This window comes from Thunnus thynnus, chromosome 13 (assembly GCF_963924715.1).
Source record: "Thunnus thynnus chromosome 13, fThuThy2.1, whole genome shotgun sequence".
Classification (NCBI taxonomy): domain Eukaryota; kingdom Metazoa; phylum Chordata; class Actinopteri; order Scombriformes; family Scombridae; genus Thunnus; species Thunnus thynnus.
The window spans coordinates 19443865-19467015 of NC_089529.1; the positions used below are offsets into that span (position 1 = coordinate 19443865).

Sequence of the window (23151 nt, forward strand, 5' to 3'; positions counted from 1 at the left end):
TAATTTTGTCTCGTCTTGTCTTCTCACATCTTGTTTAGTCTGCCCTCATCATTTGATATTCAAGCATTTTTTAAATTTCACCTCGTTAGTCTCCGGTAACCTCATCTCCACAGTTTCATCAAATCTTCTGTCTATTATCCAAGCTCATCCTGTCTCATATTTTATTCTAATTTTTTCATGAGATGTAATGCCATGCCATGTCATATCATGTTATGTCACGTCATGTCATTCCTCGACTTATAAGGAAACAAACAAACAACATCCCAACAGGACAACATGACCTTAAAACAGCTAAGTCAGTCGTTTCTTCCCTCTGGCCACCCAACCTGTCAAAACTGCAGTGTGGCTCGACCACTGCAGAGATGGCTCGACTGCAGACTGCAGTATAAGGAAGAGAGCTCATCACTGAAATATTTAGGGAGTGAGTTCAATTTTAAGGGGGTTGAGGCTCAGTCCTCTCACTCACGCTGTGCAGCTGTCTGAAGAATGGCACAGAGACAGTGTGATGTTCCCCACTCTATCTGTTTCACTTCTGCTGTATTTTTGCTCTTGTTTTCTCACTTTCTCTTTCCTCATTTTTTTTTCTTCACTCTAGTTTTTCTCTCATTATCTATTCTTATCTCAAACCTCCATCATTCTATCTCTTGTTGTGCCTTCCCAAGGATGATGCAGGGTAGGGGTAGCTGTCAGCGGTGAGCAGCTGGTGTTATGCTCTGGAAATATTACAGAGAGTGCTGCCTTGGATAAACACAGGTCTTCACGTTGCATGCCTGCCAGGGTCTTGCAGGGTCTTGCAGGGCCTGGCAGGGTTGAATGGGGAGACCAGAGGGGCCTTGGCGGACAGTTCCTCTGGGACAACAGCTGTTACCACACTGTCATCCCTTATCAGTGACTGGTGCCGGGGTCATGCTTCCATTTGGATTAGGTAGTGACAGTGTGTCAGAGAAGCCTGTGTGTGTGTGTGTGTGTCTGAGTGGTGTGTCCATGGACATTTATGTGCATGTATGTGATGCTGTGTGTGAGTATAGAGGCCACTTACAGCTGCCAAACTTCAGCGGACAAGCATGGGCATCCATAGGGAAGTCTTCGAGGTGCATGGGGCACTCTGCTCTTACAGTAAGCCTAGAGAGATTCCCACAGACATGGACAGAGAATTAGAAAAACCAACAGCAAGGAAAATAAGGAAAACAGCATTTGGCACAACCGGAAAGAAGGAAAGCATGGTGACAGTGTTGGTTGAGGAGTCAGAAACAAGACAGGGAGAATTAAGGCACAACAATGACAATTAAGTACAGTGAGACAACAGGAACATGTGGTGTACTATTTATTTCCAGTGTCTTTCAGTGCCAAATACTGTCGAACTGCAGCTACTTTCTACCAAACCAACAGAAACACTCCAGTTCCCTGAGCTGTGGGTTTCTATTTTCTGACAGCTTGGTGAAAAACAGCATGTCAGGCCACCCGTGACACACTAATCTCCCATCCATCCCTCATCTCGCTCATCTGTGACAGCAATATGGGCTCCGCCTCTACCTCCTCCCCCTGCTACTGTAGTAAACATGCTAAAACAAATGTTTTATGATCCTTGCCTTAGACATCTCACATTAGCACCGCTCTGTGGTGTGCATCACGGTTTGTACTGTCTTTAAGGGTTTTATTTACCCGCCTTCTGCTGAAGGGTTCTAAGGTGCTACATGCGATCCTAAACTCAGCTCAGCTAGTCGTACACCTTATCTTCCTGCTTGCAACTGTCAGGTAGGATCCCCAAAGTGATAAATCACAACAGGATAAAAGAATTTTATTTTTCCTGGTGAACACTACAATGGAAAAATGACAAATTGTAGTGAAAATATATGTGGTACACACGGCTGACCATAATCTCTAAAGAACATATAAAACAATAAAATGAAAACAAAAATTTAGTACTGTGATATATCATTTTTTTATAATACGAATCATATATGGAACATGATAAAGTGGAGTAGTGCGTACATTCAGTTAAATGCAAAGATCCTCAGCAAAGTTATTCATATTTTCTATTTCTCTTATTGACAAAAAATTCCATGAAATAACCACAAAACCAACAATGAATTCATTCTACATATTGTCTGTGTAGCTAAAGCCTTATATAGCTTATTCATCTGCACCATAGAGCACTGTTGTTGTCCAGAAATGATTAAAAACACATCAGTGAGTCACGCGTTACAGTGGGTGGCATGTTCCTTCAGAACCATGAACATGGGTGCTGTACATTTACTTACATTTGAGTAATGTTGAGTAATGCTCAAAACTACAGTGCCCAGCTGTGTTAGAAATTTACCGAGACTTAATAAAATAAACTATACATTTGTGACCCCTCTTTAAAGATTATTGTCTTCAATGGGAATAAATGGTTGTTGGGTCACAGAGTACTGGGAACTTGGAAAGCACTGAGAGACACACACTCAACAAGAAATATATAGAATAAGGCTAGCTTTAACCTTTTAGCTGAAATCACTGAAAATGTAATGAGCCATGTTTGTATTCCTTTACAGTTTATTCATTAAATCACCCTTGTTCAATACAGATAGTGTAGATCTAATATGCCCTTAACTCTTCTTCTTCTTCAGCAAATGAATGTACACTAGTAGCAACATGACACAATGTCCCCGCTTCTCTTCTAAGCTCAAATACCTTTTAGTCTCTCTCTAAAGTACTTTATTGATCTGGTATAGTAAAACATGTCAGCCTACCTCATGGTGTATAGCAGTGTGCCTTCCTCTGTAATTCGCAGAAGCTTGTTAGGCATGGTCATATTGTGGGCCACTGACTTCTTGCCATTGTGGAAGAATGTATCGGGGGTCCAGATCTTGCTGGCCATCAGGTTGTTGAGACGCAGCACGGCCATAGGGCCTTTGAACTTTAATCTTTCATCCTTCCAGCTCTGTCTGAAGAAGACATCAATGGTGTACTCCTACAGGTGGATGGTGAAGAGTAAAGAAAAATGGTTAAATAAAGCCAGACCCCCACCCTATAGCTGTTTTCCTCCTTCTAACTGGCTGGGGTAACTGCTGAGTAATCCGACATTTTTTTGCCTCTTTACCCTTTTACGTGTTCTCACTTTTCCCCTTCTCTTCCTCGTGTCACTTTGACTTTCATATGGCAGCATTGGCCTAGTTTCCATGCTGGTAACTGTCTCGTCATGTTAAAGGCTTTGGCAAACATGGTGGACGGAGGTGCATGGTTTTCTGCCTGGTATCTTTTCTAAAAGAATGACTCCATTATAGTATAGTCATTGTTCCCTCTTTAACACAGAAATATGTGTGGTTGTTTTTCCATTTTTCTTCCATTTTATTATTTATATAATTATGGTGTAGTCAGTTTAATGCACTAAATAAAAATGGAGCATCACTTGGTATATGGACATTTGGTATTGCATTGTTAGGTAAAGCACCAAAAAAGATAATTGTTAGAATTTATCTTTGGGGAAGCGTCTTTGCTCAGTAATCTAAATTATACTGGACACAAAAAGGAAGAAGTGGACACAAAATTAGGAGGACATTTCATTTTGAAGCCAGCTAATGACTATAGCTGAGAGCAGATTTTAATGGTTCCACATGACTACCCTGCAGAGTAAAGGGAGCCTGTAAAAATTACAGTGCAGCCTGTTTTTTTGTTCCCCCATCCCTCTTTCCACTCAGCCTGCGTAAGATAATTAGCATGAGTTGAAACAGAGATTCAAGGTAATAGAGGAGGAAAGGGAAAGGCTGAAGATGGAGACAATGTTCCTCAGCTTTTCCTTCTGGCCTTAACACAGCAGCAAAATAGTCCTGGCCTGCATGTCAGCCAGTGCAATTAACTGAGATTATGTCAAATAGAGTACACACACTTCACGTGCATATAACAGGAGTGATTTTTTTCAAGTGCTAAAGGAGAGGCAGTGAGACATTTGGATGAGATTAATTGGCTTCCAGTGCACGGGGCAAAGATCAGATGCTCGTGTTTGAACAGCCCACAGATTTTTTTAATGTAGTATATTGAAGTAGACTAAAGAAATCATACAAATTATGTTTCATATTTTGATGTTGCATTTGAATTAGATATTTAGATTTTTACTTTGATGCAACCATTTTTTTTATTGCCATTTGCTCTCTATCATCTTATCAGACTGGAGTGCTTATCAAGAGTTTAAACAGAATCTGACAACAGCTTGACCTTCTCAAGCACAACTCATAACATGTGTGTAGCTATATTTTTTCATATGTAATTACATTTGAGGAGTAAAAGACAGATCAGCGCCTTAATCCGGTGTAAAAATAACTTCTAGAAAGCTGTATTTTTCATAAAATCAGTCAAAGTTGTTTCTGAGCTCCATATTTTTCAGTAAAGACAAATCAGAAACAAGATTGTTCTCAAATATCGATACTCTTACAAGCTAAACAGTCTTTGCCATCTATCTTTGCTATCTTTTAATATTCCCAAACAAATCAACGTAGTTTCTGGTTGGGGTCAGAGTTCATGACATATATCAACATGCACATAAACGTCACATGCAGTCATATTTACATGGGTGGCATTTGTGTAGAGTGGCATTAGAAACCCTGCACCAGCAAATACATATCACACAGTTGACAGTTTTATTAACACATCAGGAATTAATGGAATGAATCATCAAATTAATAGATATTTTACAGCTTAGACAGCATTGTGTCCAGAGAGGTTAGAAGACAGGGGTGATGGTAGAGGGGTAGACATACGGGGGAAACTAGTGACATTTACAGAGGGAAAAAGAGTCTTACCATGTCATGGTCCGAAACTGGCCCAATACTAGTCACGAAAATGTCAGTCTTGACTTCAGTTACACGCTCTGTTGAAGCAGGAAATTGCCAGAGAGAGTGACTATCAGTGGCATTCATTATCCCCTAACTACCTGTTAATACAAGACCACCTGGCTAAAGCCTCTGATCCATTCAATCTATTCAACATTATTTTTAACACTCAGACACAGCAACACACACATACACAACGTAAAAAAACAGCACCATAAAAATGCCCATTTCGGATGTCGATAACCATTTCTGTTGGTATTGGTTTCAGTGTCAGCTCCATTACCCGGACAGTGGTTCAATCTCTTAATAAATTCACACATTGCTGTTTTTCTGGAAATATGCCACTCTGGTCCCATAATACTGATAGCAAAAATGGGTCCACTGGGGATTCATTTGGAAGGGGTGGCTGAGACGATTAGTGTGTATGTGTGTGTGTGTGTGTGTGTGAGGGTTCGTTCTTTCTGATTCTGAAACTGAAATATGACAGCATGATTTATGAATGATACCCATCATAATCCATAATTTCTTCCCCTTGGCTGCTGAACTTGAAGCAGGCCCGGTTTTATTCGCCTGTCTGTTTGATGCCTGCTGCATCACAGTGCGTGATCCTCAGTGTCCTTCACACACCAATTTGCACATTATATTTCCCTCTTTTCTCTTTCACTCTCTTTATCTATTTCTCTGATTCTCCGTTTCTGGATTTGTATCTCACTCTCCCTGCCAGTTTGTTTCTCTCTCTAACAATGGACAGCTGACAGTAGAGTTAATAGGAACCCACACAATAAAATGACATCCACTTCGTTATATTACAAGTGCTGGCTTTATGACAATTCACTGTTTCACAAAAAGAAAGCAGCAGGTGAAGAATGAGTCTCCAATTCTTTTTTTAACAATCACACAAAAAATCGGACACTGAAAGCAAACCCACTGCCATAAGCTTTAGTTGTGTGGATATTATACTGTGTGGTCGTGTGCATAGTAAACTATTTGTAGGAGTCACCAGGATGATATTTGCATATTAGCAATATGCCAATGATTCAAACAGTCACCATGAGGAGCAAAATACATTCAATGACTTGGGTTTACTGACCTCCCAGTCCTGGCCTGAGACGATTGTCATAGCCATCCAGAAGGCTGTCTAAGATCTTGGTGAACACTGTAGTGTTATCTTTCTGTTCATCTGTCATGCCGTTCTGCCCAGAGCTGGCAAAGCAAAGAAGAAGATTTAAAGTCACAGCTAGAATCCAAAACCACAGTCAAAACTGCCAAAAGTGTAAGAGCAAACTCTGAAAATGAATCATATATCAAAGACAAAAAAGTGGATTTCTGCTCTGTAGTTAGCAAGACAGCTCTGTTGATGTACATGGTGAGCACAGAATGCAAAAAAGAAGAAAACTCTGTCAAATCCTGTGTGACACTGACGCATTTCACTGTTGTTGCCAATTTGCAATTCACAGTGTGTGACCATGATGTTTTAGATCATACTGATATGAGATGAAAAAGCAAGTGATTGTTCAGAGGTGGACTGGAGAGGAAGGTATCCCACAAAGCCAAGTTATCCTGTATCATCCCTTTGGAAAATATGTATGGCAATAAAGACAGGCTTGCAAGTGTTAAAGATTTTTTCATCAGAGGGATGTAAAACAGGGCATGCAGAGCACACATGTGGATACGTACACACACCCACACGTAGGCACAATCTCAGAGAGAGAGAATAGAGAAATCATAATACATTATTTATACCTTAATATGGTCTTTTAGACCACAAAGGCCTTGCTGAATGTGCTCTTTGAACAACATGAAACAAAATGCTTAGAGCAACGCCGAAAACATTCACAATCAGTAATTGTGAGCGCAGAGTTGTAGCATCTCCGCACATAAATATTTCAACATACTCATAATCAGGAATACAGCCCCTAATTATACTGTGTATCATAAAGGCAGGATGAGACAGGAATGTTTAGAGAGTGTGTGTACATGTGTGTATTTGCATACCTGAATCAATACATATATGTACTGTGGGCTCAGGGTCTGTGCACATATTTAAGCCTGAGTACACATTCATCCATATGTTTGCATCTGTGTTTGTGTTGATAATAATCAGATGCAAGTCTCCAACAATGCAGTGTATCCGCTAAGCAATCACCCTCTCCCTCTTTTTATGCCAATAGCGAACCTCGCTGGTTTGATTGCATGCTAAATAAACAGCAAATGTTTGGAAACAAGCTATTCTAGCTGAACAGCTCCAAGGAGAGGGAGAGGTCATCAAGATTAGTTAGCAGGGACCTGCACTGGGAGGGAAGGAAAAGTAGGAGGGATGCTGGGAGGAAGAGTGGCGTCTGAAGAAACATGTGAGAAAATCTCCAAAGAATAAACAAATAAGAGAAAAAAAGATGGGGGATAACAGAGAAGGAGGAGGAGGAGGAGATGAAAGGCAGGAGAAAGAGGTTGGGATAAGGTGAGGATATTGTTGAGTGAAACTGGGGAGTCAAGTTTTAGAGAGACACAGTTCATATTCAAAGCTGTGGGATTGAAGCAGATTGAATGTGAGCTGCTAAATATTTTGCTTTCTAAATAAGGATGCTCCATCCGCGTCACACATGGATTTGTATAAAAGGGTTAATGCGCATCTCTGTGCCACCAGTTTCCCTTAATTCATGAGCATCCTTCTATCTGCCAAAAAAGAAAAAAAAACCAACTCTCTGAAAACCAAAGCCAGCATTAAATTGTAGAAACTGTGATGAGCAATTTTGTTTTGCATCATTCTTGAAGGTAACAGTTTGGAAATACTAAAATACAATACAGTAATTAATCTGTTTTGTTCAGGTCTGGGAAGCCAATTATGCATAAATACAGGAAGCGAAAATGACACGTTAGCTGAGTCTAAAATGAAACCTTCCCTTCCTTAATATTCTTACTTTCTACATGTATTTAGGCATTTCAAATTTGCCAGAGACATCAAAACAGTTTTTGGTACGCCCCAAGGGTTACAGTCCTCTTGTGATATTCTCCACCGACAAAGAAAACAAGCAAGCTCTTTCAAGTTCACCAATAATGAAAATGTATTCAATGTTGGAAAATACAGAGGAAAATGTGTCCTCATTAATAATCAGTGAAAGTGTGAAGGTCAAACTTTTTGACCTTGCCTTCCTTGAATGATGTAGTCTGCTTTATTTTACCTTGATTCAAGATACTGACAAGTCAATTTAGTCATCTCAACCTTGTAGCAGAATTACATTTTTACACGTTAAGAATGAATGGAACAATATGACACGTATATTTTTTTTAACACAGACATTTTTACAGTGCATACAGGGAAACATGGGTGGAGGGGGGGTTTGGGTTGTATGTCAAGGAAAAGAAAAGAAAATGGAGAGGAAAAAGGTGGTGTGGAAGAATACACATGTTTATCAGCCAGGGGCCACTTCCTCATAAAACATTGTACACCATCCCCATCTACAGGTCATCTGAACAGCAACAGTGCCGTTCACACTCACTCTGCCAATGTCTCTCTCTCTCTTTCTCCATTTTACTGTACGTCTCTCTCTCTCTCTCTCTCGTCATACTCGGATATCTAATTATAAGGCAATTTCTTTCGTTGGCAACATACTGTAGCAGAGTGCAAGGTCTTCCTGATTACCGTGTCTCGTTGGAATCCCCCAAGGTGTATATGCGCGTGTGTGTGCGATTCTGTATTTGACTTCAAAAAGGGGACTGGATTATACAGTAAATCTTTGGGTGATAATTACTTTGCAGTTTGCAGTGACAGTTCATCAGTAAAGTAATCAGTACTTTTAGATTTTCTCTAATGTGCTCAATGTACAGCGCATCAAACCCAGTAAATCAGACCCTCCATTTGCTAGTTGGTACATCTCAAACCTAAGCTATGGCTGTGATTAATCAGTTAGATCAAATCACTGTGCAAGTCATTGCTGCAGTGCATCATATATTTAAAATAAGACACGTTCCGTCTGTGTTGTGCATGTGCTCAGGGCGTGTAAGCTGAAACATGTTCGGTAGATTGGATGTGTATGTTTTTTGTGGTGTAGCTGTGTTGTCACTGAAAGAGAAGCAAGCTGGACCATCTCAAAACATCACCATTCAAGTCAACTGCCTGTGACAGCTCTACTGAATTATTCAGCCGGGCAGAAAAGCCTGATCCCTTCAGTCTCTCCAGGATTCACAAGAAGAACCACAGTGGGACGAGAGCTCACATGATATCATGCATTTGCAACATCCGACAAATTCCACTATTGTTATTTTATTTGTAATTGTTTAACTGGTCTGAAGTAGGATTCAATATCAAAGTTATCCACAGTAATCCAAGCAGTGGAGTCAGATTATGATGTTTTGAGACATGCTACACATGATTGGCTGCCTAGTGTTTTCCATCATGTGGGAATTGATGGAGTTGCAGTCAGTGAGGGGGTTTTATTGCTGTCATCTCTCATCAAATCATTCTCTTTCTTCCTCTATCTGTTTGCCTGCTTCTGGTTAGGTGACATCCAACACCTCAATGTTGACATTGAGAAGTGTGTCTGTTCATCGACCCTACTATCCTGGCAGCCACTGTCAAGAACACATGTGCATGCATCTGTGCCAAATATCATGGCACAACACACATTATCTACTCAAGACAGCCCAGGTCTGGGAGCTAAAAATGTAAATTTGTGCATTGTCCCATAAGGCTAGTGAACCAAAAAAGTGCAACACTATGGTAACATGAGTAGTGGCTATTTTGGCTCCTTATCTCCTCTCTCTGTGTTGCACATCTTATTACCTCTATGCAATTATAAGCATGGAGGTGTCCTGTGGGGATGCCCCAGTTACGACCACAGTGAATATGCTCTGTGAGAGTGTAACCCAATAAACCAAGCACTAGGCAGGAAGACAGAATATCAGCTCGGCAGGTTTACAATTGGTTGCCCCCTTGGCTGGCTGACTGATTTACTGACATATTTACTAGCCAATTAACCAATTGGCAAGTGAGGCCAGCATTAAATGGTAATTATCCGTTTCAACTCAACTCCATTCAATATTTTACCCAATACATTGTGGTCCTGTTACTGTGTGCAACTATTGCGTTCCAATATATTCATTATAAAGGCGATATTTAGATATACAATAATGTCTGTGCAGCATTTGCATCAAACCCACAGTAAGGTTTATATATACAGTACATTAAAACCAATTAATATGAACAGTGTGAATGATATTTGTGGCATGCATACCCCAAGTTTTAATTTTCCATTGATCCAATGTAATACACCGCTACATGTGCATTTGTAAGGTAAAGTTTGCTCTTACCTTTTGCCACCAAGTACGCTGTTGGCGGCAAGCAAGCAAGCCCACAGACACAGAAAGGCCGTCCTGCTCCGTCCACACATAGTTGCAATATGAGGACCTTTCACTGCTGGAGGTCAGATAGAGAAAGAGAGAGAGAGAATGAACATAATTACCAAGTCATATGAGCCAGTGTTCACCATCACCCCCAACATTTCATCACCCCCAACAAGTATCAATAAACATGTAGCTAAAACAACAACAGCCAATGAGGAGTTGGAGGCTCTGAAAGAAATCTATGTTCCTATAGAGATGCTTTATGTGAGGTTTTTGGTCCTGGTTCTTCCCTCACAGATTTAACTGACAGCACATGAATCAAACCAAATGGCCCTGCCACATGCATTGGGCCATGCATGCCACTTGACACACGCAGCCCCTTAAAGATTTTACATCATCATTTTGAATTAAGTGTCACATTGACAGAGACATATTCTACACCCTATGTGGGAGATCTAATTTAAATAGCTGCCCAGCATTACGATGATCAGAAAAGAACCTAATGTATACACGACTTTCATAACTGACACCCAATACATGGCTGCATTTGTAGCGCATTATAATTAAGAAGCAATAACAAGGCAACACATCATCGACCACATAACACCCTGTGTGTGCTTGTAGCACCTGTACACAGCCTCCTCTAATACCCTGCAATGTGAAACGCGGCAGTACCGCAATATCAAACCAAATCCCCCTAAAATAAGAGCATTTGCGTCCTCCTCAATCATTAAGCTATGATGTCAGCCGGGTCATAAAGTATGTAAGCAATAGTCTGCGCTATTGTGCATGCAAAACACAATGCTCAGATTCACGATCAATTTATAAAAGCATAATCGATCTGCCCATGAAAGGACCAATTACTTACTTATAAAAAAAGCGCTAAACCACTATTTCTCAAACGACTACGAAATTCTGCCACTGACATACAGCCCACATAGACAATACCCATGCTACTTGCTTATGATGTTCAAGGTGCACTGCGAGCGACTGGGAGCCGGAGGACATACAATGCTCTGTTAAAATGAAATAAAAATAAAAATAAATCCTTTGGTTGACAAGGATTTGATAAATCGGGGATGATGCAGATTAACGAATGGAGGAGAAAATCCCGCACAAGCACACTTTCTAAGTTATTCAGAGGAAAATGTCACCCTCTCCTCTGCCACATATGAATATATTTAGGTTGGATAGAAATTTTGCATGCAACTGGCATCCCTGCAAGGCTGGTCTAAATACATGCATGGCGATCCAATTCTTGCGTGGCGGAGTAATTAAGCAAATGTGCGTTGATGCTGTTTTATTCGGAACGCTGTCCGTGGTGCTGAAACCAGGCTGCCTCCCGTTAAAAACATCAAACGGCTCTTGTTTGCCATAAAATACCCGTTAAACGGTCTTAATTTCGACGGCAAACTCTCCCTTCTCCCCAATGAAACTCGTCTTCGATTCTAGCGGCGTCCAGCAACACAAACCATCCCTTTCTAAATCCGAGTGTTACTCCCTTCTTCCCTTCTTCTGCCTGACAAAAAGGCGAGAAAAATGGAGAAAACCACTTACAGCAGATGGGTCGTGGGTATATTCGGTATCCGCTGCCTATATCCTCAAACTTTTGTGAATATCTTTTCTAGCCGGACTGAATGAGAAAAATCCTCTGTGATCTCAGATCTGACGAATTTTAGCTTGAGGCTGGAGAAGCGGCTGCTGACGATATGCGCAGGTCTCTCTCACTGTTCATTGGTGGTGCTGTAGTGAGTTGAACTCTCTCAGTCTGTCAGCTACACAAAAAAAAAAAAAAAAAAAAAAAAAATGTTGTACTAAACTAACACATCTGGTCTCTGTACCGAGGTTTCTATCGAAAATAGATGTTTTAGTTAATGAATCGTGCCTGTAAATAAAGTGCATGGAAAACAGAATGCGTCCAAGCGCAGACCATTTAATTTCAGAATAGGCTGTACCAACCTATTATAAAGACTAGCCCGCCCATTTTATATGCAGCACAATTTAACTTCCACTGCTCTCGCCCTAATCTCTTTTCAGTGCCTGCTAAATAAAAATCCTCTTACATTTTCAACTGGGAACCCTTGTTTTTCCCCACCGCGCTTTCCCCGTCTTTCTACCTGACTCCTACGTGATGATTTCCAAGGAGATAAAATTGACATTTATCAAAAGACCGTCTCGCAACCAAGACATCTTGGGCATCTTAGGAACAAGAGTAGCAATCATAAGACCCACTGTAAGTACTTACGATGAGGTAAAAAAAAAAAAAAGAGAATAAAACACGACTGGATTACACGGCTCGGATACGCGCGCACACAAGCAGCGAACAGACACCTCCAAAAAATTTGAAGAAAATCGTGTTCCCTCACCAGCTTGCACTGATGAGACGAGTCTCTTTCTGCAATAAAAATCCTGCTCGAATCACTCACCGTCTCCTAAAAGCCCACGTTTCGCATCGAGACAACAGCACTGTGTCTCTGTTTACAGCCAAATATTCTGCTGCTACAGCCGCGCCACTCCAGACTGAGCACAGAACGGCGAGGAGCGCTGAGCTGCGTGCATCTGCAAGGGAGGAAAAAAAATGGGTTGATGATACCCAGCGTATATTTTTGTAGTCATCTGCGTATTTCAAGTTAAACTACAAATCAGAGGACATTTTCATCACCAAGGACTACAGGGGGAGGCATGAGCGGAAAACAAGGACATTCTTACGGGCAGTTTATTCACATCAGTGTAATTCTTGGTCGCATAAGCCACCTATAAACCCCAGCTGTTGATTCTGCAGTGCTTTTGACAGGGAAGCAACTCATTTTTCGCCTTCAGTTTTGACTGGGGGTTTATTTTCATCACAGCAGGCAGAGTGAGCTGGCAGTGTAGTCACGTCAGTCTGGTCTGCAGTGCAACGTTTCCTCTGTGAGTGTGTATGCGTGTGTTTGTGTGCGTGTGTGTGTGTGTGTGTGTGTGTGTTGCCTCCTCACGCGTGGTTAAAGTAGCCTAGTGCATGTGCGTGATTAGTTATGAGGGACGTCATGGGCTTATATGCCTCTGTATGCTCTGTCTCTCCCCATCTATTCATTCATTGTCAATCATTGTCAAGCCTTTCAGATACAACTACATTAAAATAATGATGAAAAATAACAAGGCGATTAACCAAATATTTGACAGGGACTTCCAACCCCCACCCCCCTTCCTCCCTCTTCGTGCGCTCTGCTCATATTCCGTCTTCATAACCTGATGCTGCAGGTGCACGCACGTATTTTAATAATAAATAAATAAACAAATAAATAAATAAAACCTCCACCTCCTTCCGTAGAATTAATGCTATTGTAATGCAAGTGGTGTATCACTTCAAGCTGCTTCTCTTCTCTCAAAGCGAGACGCCACCGCTGCATGTGACTCGATTTGCCTGTGAGCGCGTGCACGTGCGGGCATGCATATCCAACACGTGCCCGCGTGCGTGTAGTGTTGGCGCGCGCGTCCGACACGGATAGAGGAGAGGGAAAAAGTGCGACTCTTCGTTTCTCAACCCTCCTCACGTTTTTGAATAACCTTCCGTTCTGACAAAAGGAGAATTTTTCTTCGCGGGGCAACAATAGACAGCTTCTCCAAAACACTGCGAGTGATCTATTCAGCCGAATTTCCAGTGACGCCGCTCAAACAAATAACGGCAAGCAAAGGCGACTTGCCCACTCACAGCTCTCCCTGGGCAGGTGATGGGAACGGATAGTGAAGTGTGTGTGCGTGTGTGAGTGTGTGTGTGTTTGTGTGTGTGTGTGTGTGTGTGTGTAGAGGGCTAAACGGAGAGAGATGGATGACGGTAATTTAGGTGAGAGATGTGCAGGTTATGGGGAAATAATCACTCGCTGTGAACAGTGCTTTTGAATTTTAAAAGAAAGGATATTTTACGAACTACGCCCCTCTCCGTTCTCTGTTTGTGCATCCATCATGGTGCTGTATGTGGTGATAATTTGTTTCGTTTCACACAGTCTTAAAGTACAAACTGTGTCAAATTGACATTCAGAAGCAGTGCGTTGCAGTCAGTCTTTTATCACTTATTGACTAAAAAAATGACCTGCAGCCATTTAAGACCATGTAAACCACTTAAAAAGCAAGTGTGGAAAAGTGTGTTTGTCTTTCTCTGTGACAGTGGTGGAAAGTAACTAAGTACATTTACTCAAACACTATACTTAGGTACAATTATGAAGTGCTTGTACTTTACTTGAGTATTTCCATTTTTTGCTACTTTATACTTCCACTCTTTTCAGAGAGAAATAATATACTTTCTACTCCACTATATTTATCTGACAGCTTTAGTTACTTTTCCGATGAAGATTTGACACAATGGATAACATAACAAGCTTTTAAAATATAACACATTGTTAAAGATGAAACCAGTGGTTTCCATCCTTTTTGGCTTTTGACATCTTACAAACAGCAGTGTGTAGTCGAGGTCACATTTCAGATGTCTATGAGTTGTTAACAGCTCCACCAAACAGTGATTTTTGTCCCTCTAAACTTTTCACATGGTTTAATTTCAATAAACATTCAAATGATCCAATATTTCACCAAAATCAAAGATTAGAGAAAAAGTTAAAAAACTGAGAACAGATTTCTGTATCAGAACTTTGTTTTTTCTTTTTTCCTCTCCCATTAATCATCTCACGACCCCTCAGATTTATCTGGTGACCCTTTGGAGGGGCCCTGACCCCTAAGTTGGGAACCACTGGACTACACTAAATATAAAATAGTTCAAATTAGCTCCATCTCCTGCAGATACAACAGTTAAATACTGATTAGACATTGATGGATCAGTATTAACAATCTCATGATGTCATATATAATATTATATCAGTCAGAGGGATGGAATTAGTACTTTTACTTTAATACTTTAAGCACATTTTGCTGCTAAAACATATGCACTTTTCTTTAAGTAGGATTTTTCATGCAGGACTTTAACATTTACATTAGAGTATTTTTACATTGCTGTATTGGTACTTTTACTTACGTGAATACTTCTTCCACCATTGCTCTGTGTGTTCAGTGTTTCATGTCACATGTAATATGTGGGTACACATTTGTGTCACTATATGTTTTTGTATTGAGTGAATGCCCGCAATCAGTCTTGAACATATATGTGTTTTTAGTATTTGTTTGGCAATTTGACCCTTTAAAGTTAAGTTATCATTGTGATGTATCACTGTGTTTTCATATGTGTGTGTATAAGTGCACAACTATTTGCTCTATGGGGTGTTCTGTGGAGCCTTTGTCCTCTACTTAAAGCACCTTAAGGCAGGATCATTGTCTCTCAGAGGAAATGCAGCCCTTTGAACACTCATGACACTGAGAGGTTTTGCTGACCTCTATTTAGTTTACTGTCTTTCAAACAATGTGTCAAAATCCTCAACACCCCCAGATTCTTTCTCAGCACTATTCTACAAGCACACAGACGGCAGCAGATTAAGCCTCACTGTCAGTTTATTTGTAGGCAGTGAAGAGCATTTTTTAAAAAGAGATGAAACCAGGACAGGTGAGAGAGAGCTTTTATAGCTTTTTGGAGTGCCCTCTTCACAAGGGAGGAATGTCTTAATTTGGTACATGATGTCACTCAATTGGTGATTCCTTAGGCTCTGTGATGCTCTATTCTCACGGACTTTTCTAGCCAGCGGCATGTTTTAGCTCTGGTTAGGTCAGGGCTGCTCCTCGGTGAAGAGGTCACTCAAGAACACTCTCTGTCCACTGGGCAACAGCAGGCAGGGCTCCCCTCGGGCTGCCTCCAACTGAGGCTGTAGCAGGAGAGAGAGCGGGATTAACCCAAGTGCAGTACTTCAGTTCAATTACTGCAGTAAAGCTTGATTTTCACTTGCCCTTTTTGCCCCTTTGGACTTGTGCATTTCACATTGCTAGAGGGTTGAAACTCTGCGACTGTTATGTCTTTTGAACTCGGACTTAGTGTCTGCTGCTGAACAGTGTCTCATTTCCCTCCTGCCCAGCTCTTGGTATCTGTTCATCTTTTATCCCTCATTCATCCAATATGGATAGGGCAGGCTAATTGAGGCTTCCCACAGGTGTGGATGAATCAGTGGTAATTTGTGAGGGGTTATCCACATGTCGAACCAAGAACAGGAAATCAAAGCTACTGTAGAGCTCCTCCAACAATTGAGAATGAAGAAAGGCTCCTACCAGAGTGGACCAGAATGCTCTGCTGACTGATAGCTGCCATTCTAACAGTTCAACCAGTGGACACGCTGCCTTAATTGTTAGAAACAATTTTATATAAGTATATTCAACAAGTTTTTAAACTGCAACTGTCAGCCACTTAGTGACTTTCCTCAATCAGTCATTCAGAGGAATAAATCAGGATTTTCTAGAAGACAAAAGTGCCTCCCCTCTGTGAGCTGCTCTCTGCAATCAGCCATAAACTGGCATCTCCTCTGACTCACTGTTTCAGGCCGTCCAGTGCAACACACACACACACACACACACACACACACACACACACACACATGCACACAAATACATATATATACATATGTAGACACACATACACACACACATATATAAACATACATACAGACTGCATTTGCACACATAAATTCGGATGAACATACTGTATGTGTACACAAATAAAGACATTCATGCGTACTGCTGTGGAAAAGTTTACAACATAAAAGCTAAAGATGGCTCAGTGGTTTGATCAGTTGCGTCTTAAATTAAGATTTCATTAAAATGATGAGGGGTTTGTTTCTTGTTCTTCAGCCAGACATTATTACTGCCTACATAAAATCTGGGTATAATTTTCAAGACATAGTTTTAAGAAACATGTTAAAGGACTTAAAAAACATTGGAATACAGCTCAGCATATTTTAGATAAATTTGTGTTTTTTTTACTATTAATGCTGCCAACCTGCAGCATTTATGAATCACCTGATCCTTTCACACATGTTGTATTGTGTTACAACCTGCATGCAGGCTGGAGAAATCAGTCATTCCTGATGTAATATGTATATGTATATATCTATCTATTTGTCTATCTATAGATAGATAGACAGATAGATAAATAGATATAGATATATATAGATATTCAGCAGCACTGGAGAATATAATAACTTATTTAGGTGTTTACTTTTGTACTAATATTAAAACATCTGCCCCCAAAAATCCAAACCGGTGTTTAAGGGTTTGGTGGTGTGGATTGTAGATTGTATCTGTTTTAAAATACTGAATAAAAAGTCACTGAAGTAGAGCACTGCACTTGAGAAACAATCTTTAGTACTTTTGTCTCCCCTCATGCTGCGAACATCATTAAATTCTGTATTTCATCTCATCTTTCATAAGAGATTGTGCTGTACTTTTCTGTTGAAGCCACTGCCCAGGCAGTAAACACACTTGACTTCACACTTCTGGGTTTCACATCAGACTCTCTGACTCAACTGTTGCATTTGTTAAACCTGTTACTGTTACACTCATAACTGTCCCCAGTAGACAATGGCAGGTGGGAACTACAATTATCCACAGCCAAGGGGACATGAAATAGCAACTTAAATGTTACACATAAACGTGAATAGTTATAGTGCTGTAAGTGACACTAAAATATAACACATAAATATAACAATTACATAAATAAAATATTATTTTATATATCATATCTGACAGTTGCTATTCTTTTTTTTCTTTATCACATGGGACACGATTCCTGTAGCACACAGTAAGTAGAACAACACACAGTGGACTGCCATCATGCCTTATCCACGTTCATCAAATTACCATGTACCTATATATTATAGAACTACCCATCAATATGTATACTGTGTATACTGAGTTATACTTTTATTGCACTATTATTAGTGTTATACTAGTGTCATAATGTATACTATATTATCATATTATGTTGTACATCTTAATTACACACTATAAATGAGTGAGGTAAAGGTAAGTAATTAAAGTAAACCAAGCTGAATAAAATATACAGTATACACACTAACAGATACATGCATATGCGTACATAAAGATTTTGTGCTCATCTCCATTTATATCCCACATATGTTTCACTATGACAAAGGCTCGTGAATTAGCTACAAGCATACACACACCCACATCTGTCTACACATACATGCACAACACAATGCAAGACAAAATAAGAAAGTAAATCCAAAGCTAAAGTGAGAGATAGTCTGCAAATCTCTGCAGGCAGCTGCATTATGCAACCAGTTGATCTTTTCACACTCAAATATTCATGATTGCCAATGAAATGCCATCATTTCTAAACACTATGTGAATGAATATCAAAAGGAGTACACTGCTCAGCTCCATGTTAAGAATACATATATGTATGTGGTAACCTGAGATAAAGGATACAGAGACCTCTCTGCTGCACCACCAAGTACAGATACTATTGATTTTCTGCGTACTAAAACACTCAATGCACTATTTTGTCATACTCCTCTGCATGTTAACTGTGTGGGTGTGTGCACGCATGCATACACTGTGCATGCATGTTTGTAAAAGCTCCTCACTTGCAGTAAGCTTTTACTTCTCTTTTTTTTCTCAGTCATATCTTTTCAGGTGGTTTCATAAACTGTGTATAACTTAATTGTCCAAATCTTACTTAACATGGATACTTTTGAACAAATTGACTCTCACTTTTCATATCACCAAATGGAGATTTGCAACAACTTTGTGAAAGCCAAAGGGAATCCCAGAATAATAAAGGAGATAATATTAAGAAATACCTTTTTGATCATATTTTTAGCTGTTTTTTTCTTGAGACAATTCAGCATCTTCTTATCTTTACAGTGACACAGTCAGTAATTTCCCTGCCTGGTTAAAGATAACACAGCTGCTTCATGTTGTACAATAAGTTGTTTTCCACTCACATTTAGTAAATTCTACCTCAGTGTCCTGTATTGTCATTAATATGTACAGTTATGAGCCATATTTTGCTTAATTAGCTCCCATGCCAATATGAGGATGAGTATATGAGCTGCTGTTCGACATACAGTACACGTAGCACACTAAAATACAGCTCTAGACCCATGTGATTAAAAAAAAACAAAAAAACAAGTACTAGAATAGTTTGTTCAATTTGTATTCCACCACTGCGTGCCTGCATTTGATTGCACTCCTGTGCAAATGATATACCTGTCTTGTGCATATTGTTATGTTGGGGTTTTTCCCATTCATTTCAATGCAGCTTCTTGGAGCCAGCCTCTAGTGGCCAGTAGAGGTAGTGCCTCAGTGGACACTTCCACAGTTGCTTCAGCTTTCAGCTGTGGTGACTGCTGCTTAATGATGGTCTTTAGACCTGTAGGCGACACTTAGATGTCTCTGTTGCACAATAAATATTTGAATTCCACAGAATTTCTAAATTTCTTTGTGTCTCTTCCTGCTCAGTTTCTCTGCCTCATCCTGCTTGGTTTATCTCCATTTTGGCTTTATCTTCTCTTTCCCTCTCAGAAACGCAGATGTCTGCTCATGAATACACCTTTAACATATACACACAAACAGCACTATGGATGCAAGCAAGTAGGGCCACAGAGCGGAGGCAGATCACACAGCAGCAGCAGTGCTATCACTCGTCAGTTTACATAACACTGATTATAACCCTGAGATTTAGCCAACCAACGCGCAACAGTTTGGCCTGGGCATTAAAATCTCACTGACCATCTGTTCCACTGCTTAGTTGCTTTCCTTCAAATACTTTCCTTGAACACTGATTCTACCTAGTGAAACTGTTTAGCTGACTCTCCTGCCTCAGAAAGCAAAACAATTTCAGGTAGCTTTTAGATAGTCTTTTAGCCAGCAATGTTGTCCTGTCTTCAAATTATTTATTTATTTTTTTTATAACTATTGTGTTACTACTCAAAGTTTCTCCTTGTAATGTAAAAATCCATTGTTCTTCCAGAATGAAGCAACTTTATTTTCAATAAAATGTGGTTGAAAAGAAATTTGCATACCAGATTTGCATCAATGAATGTTTGACATAACCTAAGGGACAATTTTTTATATAAAGGGACTGTTCACAATATTTAATCATCATCAAAGTTGATCTGCAGGACAGTTATACAGTATATTAGGAACTCTAGTTCTAGAGGAGGAGCTCAGGAGACAAACAGAGCTTGCAATATGATAGTAAGTTATGTAAATAGGCTTACGGCCTTCAATTACCAGATTTGTGTTCACAAACACACTTGCTCCTAAATCTGTATCCCAGTCTTACAAAATGAATGTTTAACAGTTAATACAGATAAAAAAAAACAGGTTTCTGGATGCTTTGTGTTAATATAATGATATGATTTTATAACTTCTACACAGCAAAACAGGTATGGTTGAGTGAACAGAGGCAGGTTCATATTCGTTCCATCTAGTAGGACATGTTTATTAGATTCTGACAAGTCATTATCCTGTATATTCCATTCATTCACCATTCCATTCATCTTTTTACGTCTCTTCATGGCATGAGTCGACTGTAGACATCAATGTTTATGAAATTAAACTGTTGCAAGTGTCACAAGGATACGGTCAGTGCTTCAGCTGCAACCCTACTGGGCTGTGCTTCTCTGAGAATGCACAATAACTGATCTGTGGTTATATCAATGGTTGTTTGTGTTATGAAGATCAACTGAACATTGTTATCAAGAATTCCTCCACATCTGTACTTACGACTCAACCTCTCCTGCAATGGACCTCCCCTCCATACTGTCCTCCTTTTCCGATATTTCCTCTGAGTGCAGTTTACAAGTTAGAGTACTGACATTAATGGATCATAAACTCTCTCCTCTCCAGATGCAATGGAGAAATTGCAGTGTAGCACCATTAACTATGGCAATTATATGGAATGACAGTTCCTCTCAAACATCCCACTGATCCCAAAATAAAGACAGAGCACGATAGATAGATAGACAGAGAGAGAGAGAGACAGACAGGAGAGAGAGATGTTCTATGATTGTTAGCACAAGGTAATGAAACACTGAAAAGGTGACATTATCAACATGTGGGCTGAGAGATTCAGTGAGACTGTTGCTGCCTCTATTTCTGGAGGTGTAGGAGTATATGTGTATGTGTGTGTGTGTATGTGTGTGTCTGTGAGAGAGAGAAAAAGAGTGAAGAAAGAAGTGACAGAATAAAAAACAGAGATAGATTGAGGAGATGAAGGGGAAAAAAAGATTTTTCACATATCTCCTACTTCATTAGAGCCCATCATTCAGTCATCATTCAGCAAAACTGTGCATTTGGATGAAGGCACTACTCTGGGTTGCCGCCACCCAGTTGTTCTTAAATTCCCAACATGCAGCCAAGCCTGGCAATATTTCTTTTTGACTCGTATTATTATAATTACAATTTTTTTATGATTGCTTAAGCACGATTTTGAAAACAGGGCCCATTTTGTCAAAAAACTACACACAATTCACACAACCACACACACAAGTAGCAGAACACTGCAGATGTTTTGCAAAATGAAAAACTTCATTCAAAACAATACAATAATTTATAAAAACCCAATTTTGTCACCTTATGGCACATCATACCATCTGATTCTGTTTGAACTAGTTACACCCTGCGATGCTATATCTAAAACACTTTTAACATTTCTACTTTTTAATGATATAGTCTCGATTTGATTTTTTCAGAGTTATTGTTAGAGTAAAGTACATTAATATATTGACCAAACACAACACACAAGACTAGTACTGCACACTGATGAAAATATTTGTTTCTCTCCACATTGTCAAATGAGTCAACACATCCACTCATTTCTAAAGGTTGCATTTTGCACTGAAAATCAGAACAGAACATATTCTAAATAGAATATAGTACATAAACACAGCAAAAACATTTGTGGAGACAAAAAAGAAAGCATGAATAATAAAAAAAAAAACTTTAAGCACCTTCTCCTCACCTAGCTGGATCTGGCCATAGCGCTTTGTCCACATCATAGGCTCTCGCAAGACAGTGAGGAAAGTATCATGAATGGAGAATCCATCCTTGCACAGATCCTGCATCAATTTGGTCCCAGGCCTCCTCCATGGCTTGAATGAAGGGTATCCTGACATAGGACTGGAGTACCTTCCACCGCCATGCCGGAAAAAAAAGAAAGAAAAAAAACCTCCTCATTGGGGTGTAAGTAAGGGAGAGTATGGTGGGAGGTATTGTAGTGAAATTGCTGATTAAACCAGTTTTAGACCAGAGCAGATCGGTGGAAAGATACATTGTCCCAGACGACAATGTATCTCATCTGCGCTGCATCCGTTTGGTCTTCTGCTGTGACAATGTTGTGTAGTCTGTCTAAAAATGTGAGTATGTGGGCCGTGTTAAATGGGCTGCACTTATATAGCACCTTTCTAGTCCTCCGACCGCTCAAAGCACTTTACACTTTACACACACATTCATACACTGTTGGCCACCATGCAAGGTGCCAACCTGCTCATCAGGAGTGGAATCTAATGCATTCACGCACACTCACATAATTTGGGGCTCAGTATCTTGCCCAAGGACACTTCTGTTAAAAGAATTTCTTCGTAATGACCATTTAACAATAGAGACTGGAGCCGGAGTATCAACATTTAACAGAATTTATTTTATTGTACAAGAAGGAGCGTTTCGCAGTGCAACACACAGGATGAGGTTACAAAGAAAAAGGCTCCCAGTGGAGTGCTTATAACAGGGTTTTATACACCTTAAGTGGGCATTACAGTTATTTTCTTAACCTATCAAAATACAGACTTATAGATAACGTCATGTCTGTTTTCAGTTCTCCTGTCCAGGAGCCATCCTGCCCAACTGACCCCCAGATGACATGTCTCACCCCGTCTCCAACGAATTTTAATTTCTACATCTTCCTCTTTACAAATATAATGCTGAACTTCCTTTAACCTTAGCTGATGAGTCTGCTGATGTTACAGAGTTGCAGTACAAGACAGGAACAATTCATCATGATCTAGGTAAAATAGTAACACTCATACACAGTGTAATCATAATTTTTATAAGAACTTCGACTTGCTGACTGGAG

At 39.9% G+C, this 23151-nt stretch overlaps 1 protein-coding gene and 1 long non-coding RNA gene across 3 annotated transcripts in view; one reads left to right on the plus strand and one right to left on the minus strand.

The window, feature by feature from the left end:
• gabra1 (gamma-aminobutyric acid type A receptor subunit alpha1) overlaps window positions 1-13130 on the minus strand; it is a 32402-nt gene extending 19272 nt beyond the window's left edge. Inside the window, exons 1-6 of one of the 2 annotated variants that reach the window (XM_067608509.1) lie at window positions 12575-13130; window positions 10116-10221; window positions 5899-6011; window positions 4779-4846; window positions 2733-2953; window positions 1040-1122 (exon numbers count right to left, since the gene is read on the minus strand). In XM_067608509.1, the coding sequence (XP_067464610.1) occupies window positions 1040-1122; window positions 2733-2953; window positions 4779-4846; window positions 5899-6011; window positions 10116-10195 (565 nt within the window). In that variant the 5' untranslated portion in view covers window positions 10196-10221; window positions 12575-13130. Of the gene's footprint in view, window positions 1-1039; window positions 1123-2732; window positions 2954-4778; window positions 4847-5898; window positions 6012-10115; window positions 10222-11705 lie in introns of both variants that reach the window. The other variant, XM_067608511.1, reaches the window with a different exon arrangement.
• Window positions 1-23151, plus strand: part of LOC137195853 (uncharacterized) — a 198116-nt gene that overhangs the window by 155875 nt on the left and 19090 nt on the right. The window lies entirely within an intron of this gene.